General features: G+C 40.2%; 1 protein-coding gene across 1 annotated transcript in view; it reads left to right on the top strand.

Annotated features, from left to right (window-relative positions):
- The first annotated feature begins 2,509 nt into the window (after window positions 1-2,509).
- The window catches only part of lin7a (lin-7 homolog A (C. elegans)), a 30,709-nt gene continuing 10,190 nt past the window's right edge, over window positions 2,510-23,028 (top strand). The window contains exons 1-3 of the mRNA XM_088003315.1: window positions 2,510-2,922; window positions 14,832-14,950; window positions 22,009-22,080. Coding sequence (XP_087859441.1) covers window positions 2,886-2,922; window positions 14,832-14,950; window positions 22,009-22,080 — 228 coding nt within the window. The 5' untranslated portion in view covers window positions 2,510-2,885. The remainder of the gene's footprint in view (window positions 2,923-14,831; window positions 14,951-22,008; window positions 22,081-23,028) is intronic.

Below are 23,028 nucleotides of genomic sequence, written 5' to 3'. Positions count from 1 at the left end.
AAACACAATAATTCCCAGTTGTCGTCGTTTTAGGGAAGAACAGTAACATCAACTTGCTATGGTTCAAATTTTAAAGAAGCACACCCCTTCAACGTTTTGCCATGCTACAAGCACAAACTTACATGTTTTTTGTCAGATTAGAATGTGACATACAAAGTCAAAGTGCATAATATGTGAAATGACATTGATATATGTGTGTTTGTTTTACAAATGAAGCATATTTCCATGTACTCTAATCCACTGAAATATAATTCTGTTCCACCAAACGGAATCAGGTAGTCAGTAAGTCGCATAAGTAAAATAATCTCAGGTAAATCGAGTTTCTGTGAAGGTCTCAGAGGAACATAAGAGAACAAACGGCAGCATGAAGACAAAGACACAGAAGAAACGTCAAGGGAAGTTTTTTTTGCAGAGTTAGTTTACAAATGGCAAGCAGCTAAATTCACTTTCATTGAAAAATTAATTCCCAAAATACCATCACAGCATTTAGAACTTAGTAGATCCTGAGAGGAATCCAGCATCGCAAACCAAACTCTAACACGCGCTAATGGCATATTTTACTCTGGGACGACAATCCCGATTTGGCCCGTCTGCGTGGCCTCTTGTGTGTCCTTTAGGATGAGGGGACGCCTTTGAGAAATCAGTTCTCTTGCAGTGGGAGGGCATTAAGCAGTGCAATATAATCCTAGCTCTTGGGGAAAAAAAAAAAAAAGCAGAACTGTATTACAGCCCACATGGATGTGAGCCTGTAATCTCACTGTGGCCTCCTTCTGCATGCTCCCTAAGCCCTCACCCTCTATCCACTAAATGCTTCACCTCAGCAAACAGCTGGGTGGGATGGCTGGAATTCACCAGCACATCCTGACTGTGTAATTACGAGTGTGAAGGTTTAGAAAAAGTAAAAAAAAACTTCTAATCATGTAATAACCCTCCAAAAATAGCATCACTGTTTTATTTCTATGAAGTACAGTTAGAGCTTCTGAGGTGTAAGTTCACACTCCTCTAGCTTCTGTTGTACAAAACTAAATAAACATCATGTGTGAGTATGAACATATTCACTTTAAACAGCTTCTTTGCTTCTTGCTTCAGGCGTTTCTTCACGTTCAGCTTGGATTTGTGACCCGTGCGACACATCTGTCACAAATTTCTAACATTTTTATTTTTTAAAGATCTGTTTTGTTTCGTTTTTGTTTTTTTAGCATGACTTCCATCGGCTCTAACCACAGCGCCAGGACTTCAGGCACCATTTAGCGGCTGATGTACAGTATCCGAGGAGAGTCAGTGCTTCGGCTCTACGGCGGCGCGTAAACATCAAGATTAATCCTTAAACCCTTCAACTTCGGTTCACTGCCGTCATTTAGTCGTTATCAGGCCGCACGCAGCGCATGAAGGCAAATGAGGAGATAAGAGGAAGCATGGCTCAGCGCTCCACAATATACCTTAATGGCAGCCGTGTTCCCGGCCAACTGATCACAGCGGCGCGGTGGCTGGATGGATCACTTGGATCGCGGTTGTTCAGACGTGCGAAAACAAAAATTATGCATGCAAACATAAAACATCTAATGTGCAAACCTACAGAATATGATGATAAATTAGTGAGATAGACAGACATTTTGTTTCTAATTCAGCTTTGTTGACAACATCTATGTTGTTGTCAGGTATTCCAAGTTGCTAAGCAAAAGCAAATGTTTAATTTGTGTTCTTTTTTACACTAAGACAATTTTAGAAAATTGCTTTGTTCAGGTTGTTGTGGAAAACCTCCGTTGAAGGAATCGTTGCTGTAAGTTTGTTGTTACTAATGTCACCTTCCTCATGTGTTTATGGCTGAATGAGGGCAGATTTCCTCCATCATCAAGCTGAGGTCCCACTCTGAAGAGTGAAAATGGTTACAGGAGAACATCTTGACTTTGTAAGAGTGAATTTGCACATTTAATGATAGTGGAGGGCTCTTCCTGTAACAGCTTAGAAAAAAAAAAATCCACTGAACATACTCTGCCCTCAGACCCATGGAAATGTTTCACATTTTGCCTCAAATGTGAACCTCAGTATATTTAAATTAGATTTTATATGTGACTAGAACACGAACGGAAAAAGTTTTGAAGTTTACAACAGTTTTTTTTTTGTAAAACAAATATATAAAGATGCAACTATGGTGTGGATTTGCGATTAGCCCTGTTTACGCTGATATTCTTAAGTGATATATATTTTTATTATTTGTTGTCAGTATAAATACATATTCACTAGGACAAAAACATTAAAGATAGGCAAGAGAGGCAAGTCTTGATGTTTGCAGTCCATCTTTCTCCAATGGCTTCATCTTTAGCTGTAAAAGGCTGGTGAAGGCATTCCCCCAAAGACATGCAAAACTGGCTTCTGCAAAAGCATGCCACACTTTTCAGATTTTTGTAAGTACAATTTTTCTTTCACAATAATATTCTATACTCTCACTTCACATACACAAATCAATTTAAGTACGAGGTTGCACGGAGTGTGAATACTTTTGCAAGGTACTGTAGAAAATCAGCTGATTTGTTGTGAACCTGTTTCAGAAAGTAATGCAGTAATGCGATGTTTTTTGTTTCGTTTTGCTAAAAAAGAAAAAAAAAATCCCACCTGTTTTAATTTTTTACCTTATTTATCATTCTAGTCACACATAAGGTGATTGTTTCTGCTGCATAAGTTTGAAAAATTAGCATGCACAATTGCGCAAGTTTTTGACGAAACCAGCGGTGCTTTTCCTGCAAACAGGAGCAACAAAGTGATGAGAGGATGGGAGCAGATCAAATCTTCCTGTAACCACTCCCAGCCTCCCTCTCTGTGGCTCCTCGCTCTGTCTGTGATGCTGCAGCTCCTCTCGTCTCTTCAGTCTCCAGTAAACAGCAGTCATGGCGACAGTGGTCCAGCCGCTCACACTGGAAAGAGGTAAGGCGCTCGGAGCTTCGCGTTTTGGACTCCCTGTTTTTTTGTTTTTTGTTTTAAATTATTATTGGATGGATTTTTTTGATTTTTTTTCCCTTTTTCTTTTTAAGCACACGTCCAAAACTTCAAGGAAATGCCTTTCGGGGTTGGATGAAACGCGTTTGTGTCCGATTCGGATTTCCTAACGCGATCTGAACGGCTGCTTGTTTGTTTCAAGGCGAAATGAGCTGAACGTAAACGCCGTCGGTTCGGTTCGTGTTGGCTGAACGGAGCGCAGGTTTTCTCCCATGGTTTGTGACGTTTGTGGACACAAACGTCTGACTAATGCACTGTACGCGTACAGTGCTCCGTTTTCATCGTCATGCGTATTATGTAACCTATTTGGTAACATGTTGACCCGTCATGGATGGCTTTATGATCCGCACCCAGGGAAAGCTGGGCTGTTAGAAATCTACTTTGTGGAGTTTGTGTTGTAGCTGTGCAGGTGCACCAACACACACACACACACACACACACACACACACACACACACACACACACACACACACACACACACACACACACACACACACACACACACACACACACACACCAGACAGGTCGTTCCTTTGGCAGACAATGTAACGGCGGTTCTCTGATTGGAAGCAATTCTTTAGCCTGGTTTCTTTTCATCTATGCCTCATTCATGCGTGCAGAAGTATTGATACCCCTTAAACTTTCTTTCAGCATCTTCCTGGAACTTTAAGAGGCAGCCTATGTCCATTAATCCCGTTTTATAGAGCTACCTGTTCCTGCAGTTACAGCTGGACGCCCCTTTCAGGTGAAGCTGTCCTGCTTTCCACATCTACAGACTCCATTCTTTGCTCATTCTTCACAAAATAGCTCAATAATATTACAAGGAGAAAGGCTGTCAAAATAAATGTCTGAGTCTTGCCAGAGAATTTCAATCACATTTAAGTCTGGACCTTGGCTTCTTCAGACACATTACTATGCTTTGAGCTAAACCAGCAGTGTCCAAAGCGTGGCCCAAGGGCCATTGTCGGCCCTCAGAATGGTTTTGTTCAGCCCAGGTCCAGAACTCAACACATTTGCCAACTTTGCAGCCAGAGTAGGTGGTTTATGCGAAGGCACACTTCTTAGGGTATGAGCTGCAGTACTCAGAGAGAACCCACCTGTGCTTAGGGAGAACATTCAAACTTCATGCAGAAAGGCTACAGGCAAGGACTGGAGCCCAGAACCCCTTTCTACCAAGCAACAGAGCTGTAGGTGCAGCCAGAAACAAAACCAGCCAGAGTGACACTTTTTATGTTTTGGGTCCATCATTTTTGAAAAAAAAAAAACGTGAATTTTTGTGGCCTGTGAGCATTTTCAACTTGTTTGGAAACAACTGATGTGAAACACTCCCTTGTAGCTCTGGTCTGCTGGAAGGGGAACCTGTGACTCAATCTTGAGTCTTTTGCAGCTTTTCAATTGGATTTTACTGCAGGACTGGCCTTAATTTGACCTTTCTCCACCGTCACATCGACAGATTTCCCTTTTTCTAGTGAAGAAACCCCCCATGCACTATCGTAGGGATGTTGTGCTCTGAGTGTGTTTTGTATGTTGGTCAGAAGGTTTGAATTTGATCTCATCATCTGTCGAGTTTCCTGCAGGGCTTGTGGAAAACTTCTCCAAAACTTTAGTTGTGCTTCTTCGTGTTGCAGTTTGACATGTAATGTTTTGTGTGCAACGATATAAAATGAAAAAAAAAAGTATATTAAGAGTTTTGACTACTTCTGCAAGCCAGTGTGTTTGCATCCAAAATGAAAGCATCACTTGTTTGGTTCATGGAAGTAGTTACAATCGTTTTTAAGGTTAACAAAGCACAAAAAAATGGAAGATCTCTTGAAATCTTGTTAAAAATGTATATTTGTGCTAAATAAAGAGGAAGATGACCAGTTTCTAAAGATACCAGTTAGGATATCACTGTTTTGACTTTACCTCATCAGTTATTGGTGACAGATAGAACAAACCACAAGCAGATTCTGCTTTAAAACGATCTGTATGCAGGTTTACCCTCTATACACTGTAAGGCTTTACTCATGCACAGTCTGCTGGGTGCAGAAGTAGGCACTAATGCATGCTGAGTTAATGAAATGAGCCCGAGATTGCACGAGGCAAACGCACACACAACACAAGCTGAGCCTCTGCATTTGTCAGACTTACAGGAGGAGGCTTTCGATTCCTGACAAACTGTCTTTTTAAGTCAAAAAGAATGTCTTTAAATATACATTCAGTTAATCTGATCTGAGTCATTTGTTGAGGCAGTGATTCACTTGTGACATCAGCGTGTTTGCCGTGAGAGTGGGAGGAGGGGGAAGGAATTCACATGCCGTGGTATGAATTGGACCAGTCAGCTGCCGGCAGCTGCGTAACACCAGGAGCAGTAGTAATGATAGTTCTCCATAGGAGCCGTCAGAAAGACGCCCCATTATAGGCTTCCTTTTGCCTATGTGCAGCAAATTTGGAGAAAACACTATAATTGCTAATGAAAAGGTCCTCGGCGCTCGTGTCGAGTGCAGGCTTTAGCTGTTGAGTTGCTGAGTTTGACAAATGCTCATTGGGAGGAAATGAACAAGATATTTTCATTTCCAGAGCGCCCACTTGGCTTGTTGGGTCACTGCAGGATGAAAAAGAGCTCAAATTCATTCTCCTTCCTGTTATTGTGAGAGGAAATGACTGTGATTAGCACGCACCACGGAGAACAATGGAGAAAAGCCTCTGACCGTCTCAGAAAAGCAGGCATTTAATTATTAAAATGGGTTGCCCCATGAATCGCAACCCTTCCGTAAAGGAAACTGAGCAGAAACTTCTGCAGGATGAGCACCTCTAGTTTGTAAAGCGTTCAGACCAGAAATAAGCGTTCCTGCATTATAAGAGCCTACAAACACCAAAATATTCTATACAGTCTTGCTAATATATGCAGTCTTCAAAACTGCTTATTCACATTTTGACTTATTAAAACCACAAGTGTCAATGTACTTTATTGGTATTTAATCCATTAGATGAACAGAACGTGGCGCATAATTCAGAAGTGAAAAAAAACGTTTCATGCATTTCTTTACAGATGGAAATATGAAAAATGTGGTGTGCATCATCTGTATTTTCCCCCTGAGTCAATGCTTTGCAGAACGACTTTTATTCTTCAGTTTCGGCTGCACATCATTTGAGGAACTTTCTCTCGACCGGTTTTGCACATCTGTAACTAGAAATGTAGCTTTTTGCTTGCCGTTTGCAATCAGGCGTTATGGCTTGTGCTTGTTTTTAAAATATCTGCTCTCCCTTTTCAGGTGCATTTGAATTCTCTTGCTGATGCATCACAGAAATAATCTTCAAATGCAATGTTTTGACATCAATTAATGCCGTGTTTGGGCAACAGTTTTATTTCCTAATACGATTTGAAGTCTCAGGTTTAATCCTCGACTTTAATTCTTCCACTGGTAGAGGCGAGGTGTCTCCGAGTCTCGGAGCAACTAAATCCATATTCGACAGAAAACCCAAAGTGTTTACAGTTCAAATGGAGAGTTTCTATATTTCATAACCCTGCTCACTGCAGTAGCTATCTTTCCTAGAGAAGTGTCATGCTTACATTTCGCTTTGCGCGCTCAAAGCTGCCCAGAACTGCAGCCTAGCAAATAGACACAAACACGATGAAATAATTATGCATTTTACCAAGAAAAGTTTTGAATTTACATTTAGTTATTTAAAACATTACTAGTAATTTGACTCATAAAAACGTTTTGAAAGTATCTGAACCTCTTACGTTTTAAAAAACCCTGTGAAGTTCAGTTAAAAACAGACGAAGGAATTAGGACTTTATTAGGAATTTATGCACTGCAGAAAAAAAAATACTCATGTCCTTTTTTCTTTAAACCTGTTAGCATCACCAACACTGCTACTTTTATGCTGCATATATGGGAGAATTTATAGATTTTTATTTATTTTTTACTTTCTTCGTATTCAAAAGTTAAACATGGACACTTGCACTTTTCCATCTCCGTTCTTCACATTTGGAAGTATGCTGTCAAGCTTTCAAGCTTTTTCCCATCAAATGCATCAATGCTTATTATGTACATTATTGGTAGTTACTATTGCCAATGAATCAAGTCCCCAGAATTTATCCCTGTGTGCATTAACAGCTTCTTCCTTGCCGAGTGGCTTTTCAGAAGATGTAAGGACTTGATTCAGCCTGCCTTCAGAAAATCTTTAGCTTTTGTCCCGCTTATCTTATTAAAACATATTCATCCTATGAACACACAACCTCTCTCTGTATGACAGCTGGACATTTGCATCCTTTTCACTCCTGTGATAGATGAGCTGGGAACCTTCAGGCAGCTGCTAATTCTACCCAAGGATAAAACAGACTTCTGGAGCTCCACACTCATCTTTCTCATATCTTCCACAACTTATTTAGTGCGTTTCAACTGCTGTTGTAGAAAAAAAAAACAAGTACCCACTTGGAGAAATACACTCAGACTTTCACACCAGCTGCCAGATTCTGCTGTGATTTTGTAGACAAAGAAATTGTTTGGTTATAACTGGAAATGTGTTTATTTCGCCTGGTGCAGAGGGAGACATTTTCTAGCCCGTCCTGGTGTTGCTGAGGAAATTGTGTGAAATTCTTCCAGGCTTCCAGTTGAGAAGGAAAGAAAATCTGAGAGAATGAAATTCACCACGTTGCACCTTCTGCACGCGAGGTTGTCATATGCAGAGTGCAGCTAGAAAAAGCAGCACCTTTTGATTTTGCCTGGCCTGCTTTTTTATCTCAGTGAGGCAAGTCACAGTTTTAGGTAATTTAAAGAGATTAAAAAGTTGCTGACAAGTTTACGTCGCAAGCAGCTGCTACAACCTGCCGTTAATGCACAAATAAGCGCTTTCTCCGGTAATTGTCTTGCAGGGACACTGCCCCATCATTACTGGAGGATGAAGAGGACATTAGGAGTGTGATGTTTTCTGTCTCCGTCTTCACCGCAGGCTCCTGCAGGAGCCATTAGCCCACTCGGAGTGATTTGTCGAGCTCTGAGAGCATAGTCACAGTCGGGTAAATTGGAGCTAATTCCCTTGGCATGTGGATGGGGCTGGGTTGGTAAAAAACCCAGTTGGCCCATTTTACCGGCTTGGAATGCGATCGTTTCGGTTTCCGAGGTCGGATTCGACGGCAGAGACGCCGATGGCGCCAAGGGCAGTCAGGTCAGAGTGGCAGATGCAGATCACAAGGCCCTCTGTCAGGACACTTTATTATCATTCATGACATCTGAAAAGGTGTGATGTGAATCCGCCGAGGTAATTTAGACCTTCTGACATCTGCTGAGATGAAAAACAAGAGTTTAATCAATATGAGAGCCAGACGGTTTTAAGAGCTTGTAGAGGTATTTGCCGCATCTTCCGGTTTAATGAGCTCTGCAACTAATGTGGATGTTTTTTATTTACCTTATCGCAGCTGTGTGTCAAAGCGACACTTCTGAGTCTCGCCGATGGACTGCACCACGTTCTGCTCTCTGCTCTAAATGGACAAATTATACCAGGAAACTGGAATGCTGCCCAGCGCCAGCTCCTCTTAGCAACAGCGTAGTGAGGGCTGAAGCCTTCGTTACACCTCACCATGAGTTTGTTTAGCTTCTCAACTTTCTCCAAACAAATATGTTGAATTTTTTTCAGCGTGACAACAAAGGAAAAAGTCTTCCTGGGACACATTTTTTGTAGAAACGCCAGCGACAGACGTTTACATACCTCGTTATTTTCCTCTTTAGCCTGTCTTCTTATGAGAGACGCACAAATCAGAAGTTTCCCAGAAATTGAATTTTTCTCTAATCAGTAATCAGCAGATCAAATAACAAAAAAATCTAATCAAAACTAAAAACTCTCATCATTTCAGGTGGAAGGGAGACTGGAAACTCGTGTCGGCATGCACCTCTAACTTTTATTCTACAGACTCTTTATTAGGATGTGCTGAGGTTAAAAAAAAAATTGTTTTTGATTTGATTTGCGGCGAATAATCTAGATTATGGATGAGTTATTGTGCTTACAGATACTTTAACTCCATATTTTACATGGTTAGTAAAGACAGCCAGAAAAAAATCTCAGCATATGAAAAAAAAAAAAGAAACTGTTTATCTGCTGATGCTTCAGTCAGTCATGAGGTCATTTTTCCAACAGAGAAAACTATAATCAATTTGCCATTTAGGTGATGTAAATCTCTTGTTGCTTATCAACACTGTTGCTAGGCAACTGACAATAGAAATAGATCCATCCTTGTTTTGCGTCTGTAAATGCCTTTGCCTTCAATATTTAATCGTCACATTTGCAAGACAGATGAGACAAAAAAGTTGAACGTTCCTGCAGGCTCGGGGTTCGCCGATGATGTGCACTGAAATCTCAGAGTGACGTCTTCCTTTTAATCTGCTTTGCAACACAGCAGGCGCACTACATCCCCATTTTTCATTCAGCTTTCCATTGGAGATGCGGAAAAAGTGTTACATGAAAAATGTTGGAAACGCCCACCCATTTGTATTTTGACTTGACTTTTAAATAAGTTGTGTTTATGCTGAGGGCTGCCATGTTGTCTTTTCACACACTGTTCCTTCCTTACGATGTCATTAATTAGTTATGTGTACCAGTGGATGAAATCACAAATGAAGCGGTAGTGGATGGACGGATTACAAAGGCTGCTAACCAGCTAGCTTGGTTACATTTATTTTACATGTTGAAAATGTCTTTGTCATTTAAATGTCACCTTTGCGTGATAGATGAGGAAGAAAGGTTGAGATTTCAGAACACGTCATCAACTCCTTAGGGCAAATTCAAAATTGTACCTTCTTTTTGATGTTCTTTTGAACACAGCAAGAACACCACGACTCGTTTTGTTTTCCAGAAACCTTTCATAGGCCATGAAACAGAATATTGCAAGAAACACAAGGGGGGAAAAAAGCAATCACCTTTATACTTTTTTCCTCCCTTTTTTGTACAATTAATGTCTGAGAATCTCTCAAATTCTTGACAGAACAATCTAAGAAAGGGTAGTAATTAAACTTTAAAAGGCTTTTTTCACAACTGGCAATCTTGGAAAACAGAGTGAAACCTTCAGACAGTCATGTGACGACTAAAACAAAATCTGCGTAATTTTATTGGCTAAAAATATATGTAATTTTCTCACTTTTGATTCATTAGAGTGACAGAAACAGAAAAGACGTCTGATACGTGGCAACAGCTCAGTGTAGCTGTAGCTTTATGGAGCGTGACATAGTTGTCGCAAAGTGACTTTCAGCTTCAACTCATGATTTTTTAAAAATCCTAATATACCTTTCAGGCATTGTTCTTGAAATTAAAGAAATCACGAAGAAACTGATGGATATTTTAGAGCTTTTCTGTCAAGAGTTGCCTTGAGAGAGTGCAGCCCATGCTTCAGAGATTCATAAAGTTGGTTAACAAAGAAAAAAATACATAGATGCTGCACTCATCCTAACATTTTCCATAGATGGCAGATAAGTGTAGGTGAAAGGAGACCGGCGTTTTTCCCTCGCTGAGAAAATCTGCTGTTTGGAACAATGTTAGCACTCGTTATATTGATTTTTGCTGCACGTCTTTGTGTAAAAATCATAATAATGTGAAATTATGGTGTTTTTCCTCTAGTTTACTGTACCGTGCATATCCTATTCTGACCTACAGTTGGGATTGCACAGCGAGGCAGTAAAAGACGAAAAAATGGTTTTATTTTCTTTGCAAAAACACCAAGCGAAGAGATTTGTGTGTTTCAGCCGTGGCCAAAATAAGAACAAAAGTTCTTAAAGGCTGAATTTAGAGACAATCAGGACCAGAACCAAACAGGATCAGGTTCATACAAAACCATCTGGCTTTTCACTTGAAGTACTTTTAGAAATGCTGCATGATCATTAAAAATTCACCAATTAAAATAATCAAAGGGAAAAATTCCCAATTTTGTTTACAGGAGGAAGAAAAACAGAACTGCAGCAGCAACCAGCCTAGTTAAATGTCTTGTAATGTTCTGTATGGGAACATCAAACAGCTGCAGATTCATCTGTTTGCCAATATATCGTGAAATCTGCAGAGGAGCTAAGATAAGCACTCGGTTCTTTATCAGCGGATTAAAAAAAAGCTGACTCAAGTTTTACCAGTACACTTCAAAGGGACAGAAGAAATACTTGAATTAAATGTTACATTTACCAACATATTAGGCAGCTTGTTCAGGATCCCAGCCATTGATTAGCAGTTTCACTTTTTGGGTAACTTCAGATATAAGATATAATTTCCCAGAATTCCAAAGAAATCGCCTAACATATTCCCTAAACCATCACATCCAACCTAACCTACTGATGCAAGGCAGGTTGAGTTCAGGCGTTTTTATTTTTTTACATAAACGTGAAACAAAAGCTCTAGTGATGTGAACAAACACAAATACAACAAAGCTAAAATTCAACCAGAAAAACGAAAGCTTTTTCGAACCGTGTCGAGATTTGCATGAATGCGTTATTGTTTGTGTTGAGCAGAGGATAACCCAGCAGACGTTACACCACGTCTGGGTTCGCCTCGGAGCGACACAGAGGTAAACCGAAACAGTTTATTACTGTTTAGTGCGGCCTGGCCACCAGCCTGCAACTGGCATTTGCTTTTATACAAGAGTAAAATAGCGAAATGGTGCCACATGCTGAGCAGGATTGTGTTATTTTTGTTACTGGATGGACATTTTTATAGCAAAACATTGTTTACTACATTTAAAGAATAAATGTAAACTGGCTTCACTTGCAGCATGCAATTGCCTGCATATGGAAAATCACAATTTTGAGGGAAATACTTTGGTCAGGAATCAGTTTACAGAGTGGCTTTTATCGCTCCCACCATGTTCACTTTTATTTTTAAAAATCAAATAAAGATTAAGGACATCTGATATGATACAGAGAAAAGGGATAATCTTACAATTCCTTCATTTTATGTTGGATTCGAACTCCATCAAAGAACCTGCTGCACATTTTCTTACTCTCTTATGTGTTATAGTCCAAAAGAGAGAAAAAATAAGTCGGCAGGCCAGACCTTAGAGGAAAGTGGAAATTGGAAAACCTCTCTATATATAATCTGTATTATAAAATATAGGTGCAGTTCATTCATTTCCAGATGTGAGATTTTATTGAGCTCACCAGGTAGGGAACTTAGAAATGCTGCGACGTGTCTGTGTGCGAGTCGGGCCTGATGAAGTGATGTGATTGGCTACGGTGGTGCTATCATTAACCTTTTTAGAGCTGGGTTACAACTCATTCCTCTATGGGATGTGATTTAATACTTTGCGAGCCTGATGGAATATTAAGGCCTGCTGGCTGACGGTCAACAATCTGCAGACAGGAGCTGAAACTAGATTGACTATCTACTTCTGTAATGCAGTCATTGTTTTAAAATTAGTACTATTATAGCTAAAATACATTTCAGTACTTAAATCATTGTTTTATGCAAATTTCATTCAGAAATGTGCATCCATTATGATAAGAGGGCTTGACTTTTTTTTTCTTTTTAAAGTTAGAATGACTTAAAAACATTTATATAGAAAAAAATTCATTTTAAAAACAAGTATCGGATGCACAGTTTTAATTAACTTCACTAATCCCTGAATAACCAGAAGCTTGAAAAGCATTAGTGACCAATGATCTCAACACACACTGGTGAAGATTTTGACATTTGAAATGCGCGACTGTATTTAAAATGTCACGACCTGCAAGAAAATCAACTAAATTCTGTTGATGGCTTCAAAATACAGTGATTGAGATGTAACCTCCTAAGGGACATTTACTCAGATATAAGAGTTTATGTTCAAATGAGTCATTAAATCATGCAGAAGATGAGCGTATAAATGTCTAAGTTAGTGTGCACAGCTTCTGGTGTGTGCACACACTTTAGTTACATTTCTTTATGCATGCTTCAGATTTAAGAATATGTTTGAAAAAATTAGTTTGTAAATTAATAATCATGCTAAGCCTGGTGTGGATGAAAGGATCTGAACTCTCCCTCGTGGATTTGCACATCTTCTCTGAGTCTGATGATGCAAACGGGAGTTCCCGATTGCCCTATTTTAACTCGGAAAGCTTATATCCAGAAACGTCCAGCTGTCATTTATGATCAGCAATAAAAAAATAATATTTGCAATATCCGTCTCTGAAGTTCTGTGCAGGGTCTTGATGCCGATTATGTAAAGTGTGTTAATGAGCAGAAAGAGGCAGACAGAAAAATACATCTCGCTGGCCTTTCACCTTTGTTTAATGAGACAGAAATGCTCAGAACACTCCCAGACAGCTTTGCCCTTGGTGCTTGGAAGCCCGCCAGCTCATTAAGAGCTTTTGAGAATAAGAGTTTTTTGGATTTTGAGAGAAAGGGTTAAAAATGTGACCCTTTTACCTCGATTGAAAGTATTATTACTACAAATCTCATCGAAATCCTTCTTTACCCAGATGATATCAGTTTAGCTCAAGCTGGTCAGCTGCAGGCGTATCTTTTTTTCATTTTCACGCAGAGTTTCGGGCGTCTCTCTCTGACATTTTCCGCTCCCAGCAGTGGTTCTGAAAAACAACAGGAGTTTTTCACGGCTACCTTCTGACCCACAGACCTTGCTGTGAGCAGTTTTCCCTCAGACTACATCATGCAGGGGAAACAGTCTGTAAAACGGTCTGAAACCCTATTGCTATTGAAGTCCTTCAAAGAGGAGCAGAATGTTACTTAGCCGTATGACTGCAGGGGCTAAAGCAACCAAAGCCATCTGCACAGTTTTACGCCGAAAGTCGAATGTGAGGATCCATTACAGGAAGGATATAACTTCATGTATTGTAAAATTTCCACCATATGCTCTGTGATTCAGAACAGAAAGTGTTAAACAGATCTTTCGCAGTAATTCAAACTGGCTGTAATAAAAGGCAGGTTCAAATGGGCCATTACAAAGGGTCATAAATAATCTGGCACATATTCACACAGGGATGTAGAGGTCAAAAGAATCAACTGGATTGAGAAAAATCAGACTAAACGACTAGACTGTTTTGTCCTGGACTGATCCTCTGCTCAGCAACTCAGTTTTATTCATGCATCTACTGAAAGTCAGTTAGTTTGTTAAACCAAAACACAGAAAAATACAAATGGGAAGAATAGTTAAATGCTTTTCTCTCTGTGGTGTGTATTCTGCAGGTTGCAATGGTGATTTACGCAACTTGATAGTAAGAATAAGAATAAGGTTCCACCAATACAAGGAAAGCAAAGCAATATATAAAACATGTTGACTGCTTAATTAAAAGCAAAAAATGTGCTGAAGTCTCTGGGGAATTGTGGTTTTGGATGGTATTTTTAGTTAATTAGCAGATTATGCAATGATGGATTTCTAAGATTTAGCCTCTTTAAGTGTTTTGTAAGTCTGAGCGAAGGCCAGCGTACCTTTTCAGCTCCGTGTCGTTTATCTCATGTTTTGCGATTCGCATTTATTTGTTCGTGATTTCTTTCCGATCTTCATCCGTTTTCCCTTTGACCAACGTAAATCAAGTTGTCAGGCTACGTCAGCAGGCACAGAAGAGCGAAGTTGGTAGCCTCACAATTTTCAGGAAGAGTTCACTTTAAATTAAACCCTTTACCTTGTTCTGCTCCCTGTCATTCTGTGAATAAACCTGAGTCAATGCAAATGATTCACAGATTTCATTCCTACTCCATCATCCTTGCAATTGCCAGCTTTGACCGAGTCTATTTCCATTATGGCATCCATTGATTCGCTCCAGCGCCTTTGTCATTGCTGTGCTGTTAATGTAATTGACTTTTTTTTAAAACTCTCCCTGTTGCTAAGAGTGCCCACACACATATATCCTCAGTTATAACCAATTCTGCGTTCCTCCTCCTGCCAGATGTTGCCCGGGCGATCGAGCTGCTGGAGAAGCTGCAGGAATCAGGAGACGTTCCCGGCCATAAGCTGCAGTCTCTGAAGAAGGTTCTGCAGAGCGAGTTCTGCACAGCAATCAGAGAGGTGAGGCAGGACTTCTCCTTTTGCTGGTGACCTTACTTTACCAATTGTAAAATAGAAAAAGACAAAATAACTGAGCACATAAATCATTTTGCTTTTGTTTGCCATTAAATTGGGTATTTACCCATTTTATAATTAGATTAAGTCCAATTTGCACATTTTTGAATTTAAGAAACTTAAATGAAACAGCAAAGCTTGATTTATTGTTCCAGTTAGTAAAAAAAACCCAAAAACAGATAAATTCAGAGATTATGTTTCCCTGCATGTTTATGAAATGTGTTTGACGTTTCACTCTCCTTACGGTGAATGTTGTTGCTGCTCTTCCTGATATTTGTCACATTTTTGAGCATCTTTTCTGTATTTATTTTCACAAAGATATGTGGCTTTAAGTAAATTACAACTCCGCACCTCTTTTTACAGATTTGACGCTGTAGCATAAGCGATATATGTCTCGTTCTGATCATTATAAATCATAGAATTGTATCACATATATACAACATGGAGTTTATATACTATATATGCTGTAGTGATGACCCAATATTAAAAAGTACTACTTCTTGTGCTATTGTAGACAGACAGTCTGTACAGATAAAGATTCGTTCACCTCAAGGTGCTCCAGCGGCAGGACAGCCTGACCTATTTTGTAATGAACCCAGCTAAAAAGTATTTGACCACTTTGGGACATGAAAAAACACAAAACAGATGTCTGTCATGAGTGACACATTTCATAGATGTGAGAGAAATTTATATTTCAAGAACTCCTTTTAGTTATAAAGTTTTTTTAAGCTACATGGCGAGATAAGAAGTAGTTCAAGTTCTGTCTCAGAAGTTGAAGTTTGTTTTACTCTAGTTGTGTTGCAGTTGCAAGTTAGAAAGTGGCATTTGCTAGTTTTTGTGCTCAGGTTGATGACCAGGGTACCTATGATTAGCAATGTCCACAGCAGTTATTCAAACACTAAAGGAACCTGCTTGGAAACTTAACTTGTGTGCATCTGGTTTAACCAAACAGCTCATTCCTGCACTTTTCATTTTATTTTCTGAGCACAGCAGCCATGTTTAATCGAAACTCGGCTTCACGGGGCATCATTTCATTTCTATGACTCTGATGGCAGAATTTCTAATTTCAGAGTCCAAATAGAGAAACCATAAGTTACATTTAATGCGTTTACATCTGTTACCGATTTTAGCGGCTGTTGATGGAATTAGATGATCTGCAGTGTGGTGAAGGGGGGTTTATGGTATTAATTTCCAACCTGATTGAATACGCTATTAAAAAAAAGTATGCATTATACCTTTAAGTCACTGCTGTGCAACATCAATCATGAAATGACTGAAGCATATTTAAAAAGTCAGATATTAATGGCAGAACCCTGGGGTTTATTTGATTATTTTATTTTTAACTGGTGGTAGGAAACTGCGATTTTAAAAAAATATTATTATAAAGGCTTGATAAGCTAATTTTAATGAAGTTGCTTATAATTTCCTTCTTCTGGAGCAAATCACGGAGTGAATTCTAAATCTTGCCTTTCCGTTTCCATTCGAGATCCGTCCAAAACGTCCCCCAGCTGATTCATGGCTGTAACCTCATTCATCAACAGGACAGGCGTAAAAAGCAAACAGGAGCCTTTCTGCTCGTGCTGCCGCCACGCAGGCCCATAACCACAGATCCTGCATATTTACTGTCCTGCCTGTTGTAATATACCATAGCATCTCACGGTGACACGAGTTTAAGAAGCAAACGGTAGCATTAGAGAGCAGGAAAACAGGTAACAGGCGCTGAAAAGGACTCTATCTGCAAGTTAATTACAAACAAAGTCAAAATGTAATTTGGAGCCGGATTGGTGGAGTCGATCAGTATGTTGGAGGGAGTTTCACATTATCCACCAAGTCGACCTTCCTCCAACCTTAGCCGGGTGCTTTACGCTCTCAGAACATGCAGCCACTATTAATTAAATTTAAGTTGTAATTTGGATAATGAGGAGAACCTGATAGACTTTACAACGAATCGGTGAACTCTTTGGAGTTCACAGAATCCTGCATGTGCCGTTAAGTATTTATAACTGCACTTATGGTTAAAGGGGCTTTTTTAAACTCTAACGTGAGATGTTTTACTGACTGCTCATGTGGGACATAAATTAGGGAGCAACATGTTTCAGAATTGACAGAAAACGGGTCTGGTTTCCATGCAAAGACACCATCGGCAGACTTGTGATATTTTTAGGACTCGACACAAAGTGTTGGCAGCACGCAATGAAAGAATCCAGGATGCTGGGAGACTTGTGAATGAGGACTGTCTGGCTGCGGAGTCGACTTCAACATTAAACAAATTGTTTGATTAGCATTTAAGGAAAAGTGCGTAGATTACTCACAAACAGTGTGGGATCCTGCACTTGTTTTTTTTTTTGCGCCTCACCTACAGTGTGAAATGTCCCGACAGTTAAAATGAAGTCTAAAATCTATAAACGAGCTGATTTTTGATAAAAATCACAACTGTTTCACATTAATGAACATGTTTCCAATACTACTGGATTCAAAAAGAGCCATATATATTCTATCAAACTTCCACCGCCGTCAAAGTGACATAAAGGAGCACAGAACTGGCCCTTTCCTCTCGCAGAGCCCGGCTCGGCTCCGTGTCAGCTCAACCCCGGCGCGTCCTGGCACCAGAGGCTCGGCCGACCGGTCTCGGTGCCAGGCACGGGAGAGCAACGACACGGAGACTCAAAAACCCCCGATGACAGCAGCAGCAGCAGGCTGACCAGCAGCAGTCGCAATGAGCTTCACCTCCAAAGACCCGACTAAACGCAGTCGCCAGGGAAACCAGCAGCGGTTCTCAGAGAGCTGCAGCGACGAAGGTTATGAAGAAAAACTAATTGGTTACAGAAGGAAACTGACTTCTGCATTTTACAATTCATTGCAATTGCTAAACAAATTTGATAAAATCTTTAAAAAACGAGCAGATCCATCTTTCTCCACGTTTTTATTGCATTTATTTGCTGAATGAGAAGAAAGCTAATCAGACTTTTTTCCAGGGAGGTGTTGTCTTTTCTTAGTCTTAAAGCCGACAGGATGGAGTCACTAATCAAGTCTTTAGATCAACTCCAAAATCCTGTCGGCGTTTTTTTTTTTACTGGCGAGGCAGAAAAATGTGCAAAACACGACTCCGCCCTGTTAAAGATGACAAGCTGGCCGTCAATATGAAGAATGACGAGCAGGAAAAGAGCAGCCTCAGCAGCGTTTGGGCAAATGACAAAGAGATGGAGTCTGATGAGGTGGTCGTCTTTCCATGCCACGCTCTGCAATGACAGGAAGGGCGGGGGAAGCCTTTCATGTGCTGTAGTCGCGCTGCATCACTAGGAGCGAGTCCTCAGGGTCAATCAGCCTTGCAAATGGGATGGGAAGGACGCAAATCGAGATGACTGGAGGAGCTACCCTGCTAGAAATGATAGATTAGAGGAAATCGGGGCGATGATATGCGAGTCCCACCCCAGAAACGTTGGAACTGGCAAAATCTCTTTTCATCTTTAAAGCCTCAGATTGGTTTTTAATCTCAGATTTTTCTAATTAGTATACTTGTTAGACCACCACAGTTTGTCAACAGTGTGTGTTTCTTACTGAGCTAATGTTTAAACAGAATAAGCAATTTTCTAACAAATTCAAAGCAAGCGAACATTACTCTGCTGAACCCTTTTAAAATCTTTTCTCTTTGCCTTGTAGCTTTGAATTCGTATTGTGACAAGGAGGCACACAATTCAATTTAAAGATCCGTCATTAATCATAATGTGAAATTGTATGTGAGTAACAACGTATTTTTGAGTTGAAATTTTTTGTGAAAGGCACCATGTTGCTCAGTTTGGACAAGAGAGAGTCTGAGCTTGGCCGTCTGCTTCTGAAAATCTTCACTGTGTCGTGATGTGGTTAGAGAAAACTGGCAAAAAACGGGAGTTCTCCAACAATGAGGTAAAGTATGAGGTACAGACAGCGTAACGGAGGAATCCAACAAAACCTGGAGCTTAAATACTGAGGCAGGGGTGAAAACTAACAGATAAGTTAATCAGAGGAGATGTGGAACAGCAGGCAAACGGGGAAAAGGCTTATTAACGCTGTTACTGAGACTAAAGGAACTACAAACCAAAAACTAACACAGATTTAAGAAATAAATCCAAACATAAAGAAAGGAGCGAAAAATAAACTAAGAAATTTAACACAAAGGAATAAACAAACATGACAACAATAAACCTGAAATGAAGAGGGAAAATAATCGACACACGCAATAATAAAGACCAAAATCTAAGCACCCAAGGATCGTAATGCACTAAAACACACTGCAGATTTGCATAAATTCAAGTCAGAGGGAATTTCACTGCATTCTCAAAGTACAGAACTATTTGCAGAGGGGGGAAAAAAGACCTTCTGCGGAAGGTGGTGAACATTTTAGCTATTCAGAAGAAAAAGAAAACAACTGCACCTGCAGGATTTACAACAAAAAGAATCACCTGGGACGAAGATCCTTCTGTATTGAATTCTGCTGATAGGCCTGGAGTTCATGAACCTATTATGTACAGGCTCATGTCTTCTCTCAACCCTGTTCTTCATTTTGTGCTCCACAGATTTACTGTTTATTTTACTGACTGCAGGCAGCAAAGCAAACAGGAATACGTCTCATCTAAACCAACAGCAATGAACCGACTTAATAAAGCAGAGATGTTTTCATCAAAAGAAGCAACACATAGTGTGGCGTGCCTCAGCGTAAAGGGTTAGATGCAGTCCACATGTTCAGACCGCTTATCCACCTCCACACACCAAATACACTCATGTTGCACGGAGGGAAGAAAACTTGGCAGCGTGTCAAAACTCAAAACTGTAATCTCTTGCTGGTGATTTCAACTCCTTCCCAGATCAAAAGGGTTTAAATTGTGGAAAAAAAACGTATAAATTCATACAACCTGAATAACGCAACACCTACCAAAGAAATGGCATGTGGGTGTTATAAAAGTAGAGGTTGGTGATGCACCCAGTGAGACCAGAAAGTCTCCCGTTCTCGCCGTTGTGTTCGCTGCCGTGCCACCTTTTCTCAGACAGCAGATACCAAGTATTGCGTAAGCTTTATCTGTGGCATTCCTGTCATGCTTGAACGGGACCGCTAATAAACATTTTGCACAATCGAGACGGAGGTTTAAAGGCGCTAAAGGCATTACGGTAACAGCTAGATGAAGCTGCCGTCGTTTTGGCGAAAGTGGAGCTGCTGAGAAGCAGATAAATAGCTCTAAATGGTGTCAACGATTGGGTTTCAAAGAAAGGGATTAAAAAAACGGAATAATAGGCTGCATATGAAGTAGAAAGAAAGACAAGCCTTTCATTTGATTTAAAAAGCTGAGCTCAGCCTCAAAAAGTGCAGAGGTGGAAAAGACCTCAGGAAAAAAAAAGTGGTATTTTGAAACTGTGTGCATGTGTGAACTGCCGGGCTCGTTTTCTCGCAGAGAGCCGTAAACTCAACAGAATGTGTTGCGGTCTGAGATGAAGAGCTGCGCACTCAAGAAGCCGCTCATTTGGTCTTTGAGATCCATAGGCACACAAGCAGACAGAAGCTGGGGGATATGTTTTTCTCCCACTCCGAGATCCCAACACAAAAATATCTCAGCGTTTCTATCCTTTAAGTATACGTGTCTTTGATGATTCAGGAAACTGAGAGCTTTGTGATGTTGTACGTCAAAGCTGCCCGATCTGCTCGTTTCCGCTAAGCTGCTCTGCTCTGATGTGAAACACACAACGTCTCTGAGCAGGAGGAAAGTGATCGAAATCTGAATCCGGGCCACCAATCTAATATTCTGAGAAATGATCCATTTCATTATTTTCAACACATTTTGCCTGGCTCGCTTGCTTAATTGACTGCAACTGATACGAGTGTAATTTTAAAGCACTAGGATGTGCCGAGGCGCAGAATCGTTCGGAATCTTCTAATCTTTTGCGAAATGTACGGTTTTAATCAAGTTGGTTGCACCGGCTCAGCAAATCCCATCCGAGCTGCGAGGTTTTATCATCGGCTCATCAATCATTTTTAAACTTCTGCATCTATCCAACTCAGACTGCTCATCCGATAACAGCAGCGATGGATACATCAATTTTCACTGCTACATTTATCTACTGAAGTCCGATGAAGCAGCAGCTCCGTGTGTTTAAAGCCCAAATATTGCTGTGTAGAAGTTTGGTTAAAAATCAGCAAAAGTAAATAATTATTTAATTGTAGGAATTTTATTCAGCTTCTCCGGTCAAAGTGTGTACATTATTATCCCACTGTGTGCCATTTTTACTAATTGTGCACAATTCTTCCTTATTCTACAGCATCTTGTATTTGATGTTCCCATAAAATGTCTCTGCATGCTTCAACTTGTCTGCAACCTTTCTGCTTGCACACCAGAATTGAGGGGCAAATAAAGAATATTTCTATTCTATTATATTCTAATAAAAATACTGTAATTTTACTGCTATGTATTTAAAACCCAGCTTAATCAGCCTCAATTTTTCAAGTTATTTAATTTGTAAATTAGTCTTGGAAGCCAGGATTTAACTGGAGAGGTCAGCCGTCTGCCTCGGTTCCATCTGCTTCATCAAACTGGCAGGAATCCTTTTATTTCTTCATTCAACTGGAAACTCAGCAACCCAAGTCGGTGGCCGAGGTCAAAAAACCACTTTCAGTCATGAAACACCAACTAAGAATAATCGAAGTGGATTTAAAACGGCTTTGCAAACAGCAGGCTTCCTGCCATGTTTACTAAAATTAAGACAGACGCAAAAATCAAACGACAATTTATAATGCATGGTGTGATGTTATCTAACAAACCTGCTTTTTTTAAGGCAAGACAATCATCCTGTTATTTAGATAATTAAATGTTTTAAAGGTATCATAGAACGCTATTTCCCCCCCCATCAGTCAGATGGTTGCGGTGAAATCTGAGCCTGTGAGGCCAGCTGTGAAGGAAGTCGGTCGTAGAAAGTAGTGATTTTATGCTTTTTTAAAGTCGTGTGTAATTACACCGCACGTCTGTCTTCGTTTCCTCCAGGTCTACCAGTACATGCACGAAACGATCACAGTGAACGGCTGCCCGGAGTACCAGGCGAGAGCCACGGCGAAGGTAAGGACCGCTCTGGAGGGTTACCGCGACGGCGGCCGTTGTTTGAAACCAAAACGGCACGCTTTGTAGCCGAGAGTTTCACATAATGACCGGAGAATTATCTGTAAATCACATTAGCCGGCGATATCTTCACCAGTAGCCGTTTGGAACAAAATTAACAAACTAGCCTCCTTCTTAATGACCCTCATTAGGAGAATGTGTGTAATTGGGCCGAAGCATAAGTGGCTGCACCAAGGGCTACGTGCTGACATCAAATGATAAAGCGCTACCTTAGGTATTTCAGTACCTGAGGAACATTTGATCCCCTCAAAAAATAAAAATAAAATAAAAAAATCTGCAGATGCAAATTAATAACACAGGAGTCACCCTGCTGTATTAGCCAAAAATCATGAACATCCTACTGAACTGACGAAGATGAATGAAGAAAAGGATTTAAAACGGGGATTCAGTCCATGAATTCATGATGCTTAAACATTTCAGAGAACAAGACTCATACTGCATCACAGTGTTTCTGTAGGAGTTAACAAAAGTTAATGTGTTAAAGAATGGCCTAGTTCAAGTTCAGTACTAAGGCCATGACAGAATCTCTGGATAACGGTGCTCACAGTGTCTAAACTAACTGAGTTTTAACTATTTTGCCAAGAAGAAACGGCAACAAATTCTGTCTAGATGTGCAACGCTGGCAGAGACAAATCCCCAAAGACCTGCTGCTGATTATTCACTTATCCACTGTGTAAAATGTCAATGAATTACACTGGATTTTATGGTTGTAATAGTGATTAAATGAAGAAGAGTTTAAAGAGCAATCAAACGTTTGCCAGGCATTTCTGCATAAAGTCCAGAGGAACACTTCAAGCTATTCTATCCGTTTTCTCGTCAAATAATGGACTGAGGATTCCAGCTCTACTGAACCAAACTGAAAAGCTACCAATGAATAACAGGTTCACT

Source organism: Poecilia mexicana, unplaced genomic scaffold (assembly GCF_051168715.1).
Source record: "Poecilia mexicana isolate PSO_F unplaced genomic scaffold, ASM5116871v1 scaffold_23, whole genome shotgun sequence".
Classification (NCBI taxonomy): Eukaryota; Metazoa; Chordata; class Actinopteri; order Cyprinodontiformes; family Poeciliidae; genus Poecilia; species Poecilia mexicana.
The sequence above is the reverse complement of the archived record's forward strand: the minus strand, read 5'-3'. Positions and strand labels throughout refer to the sequence as shown.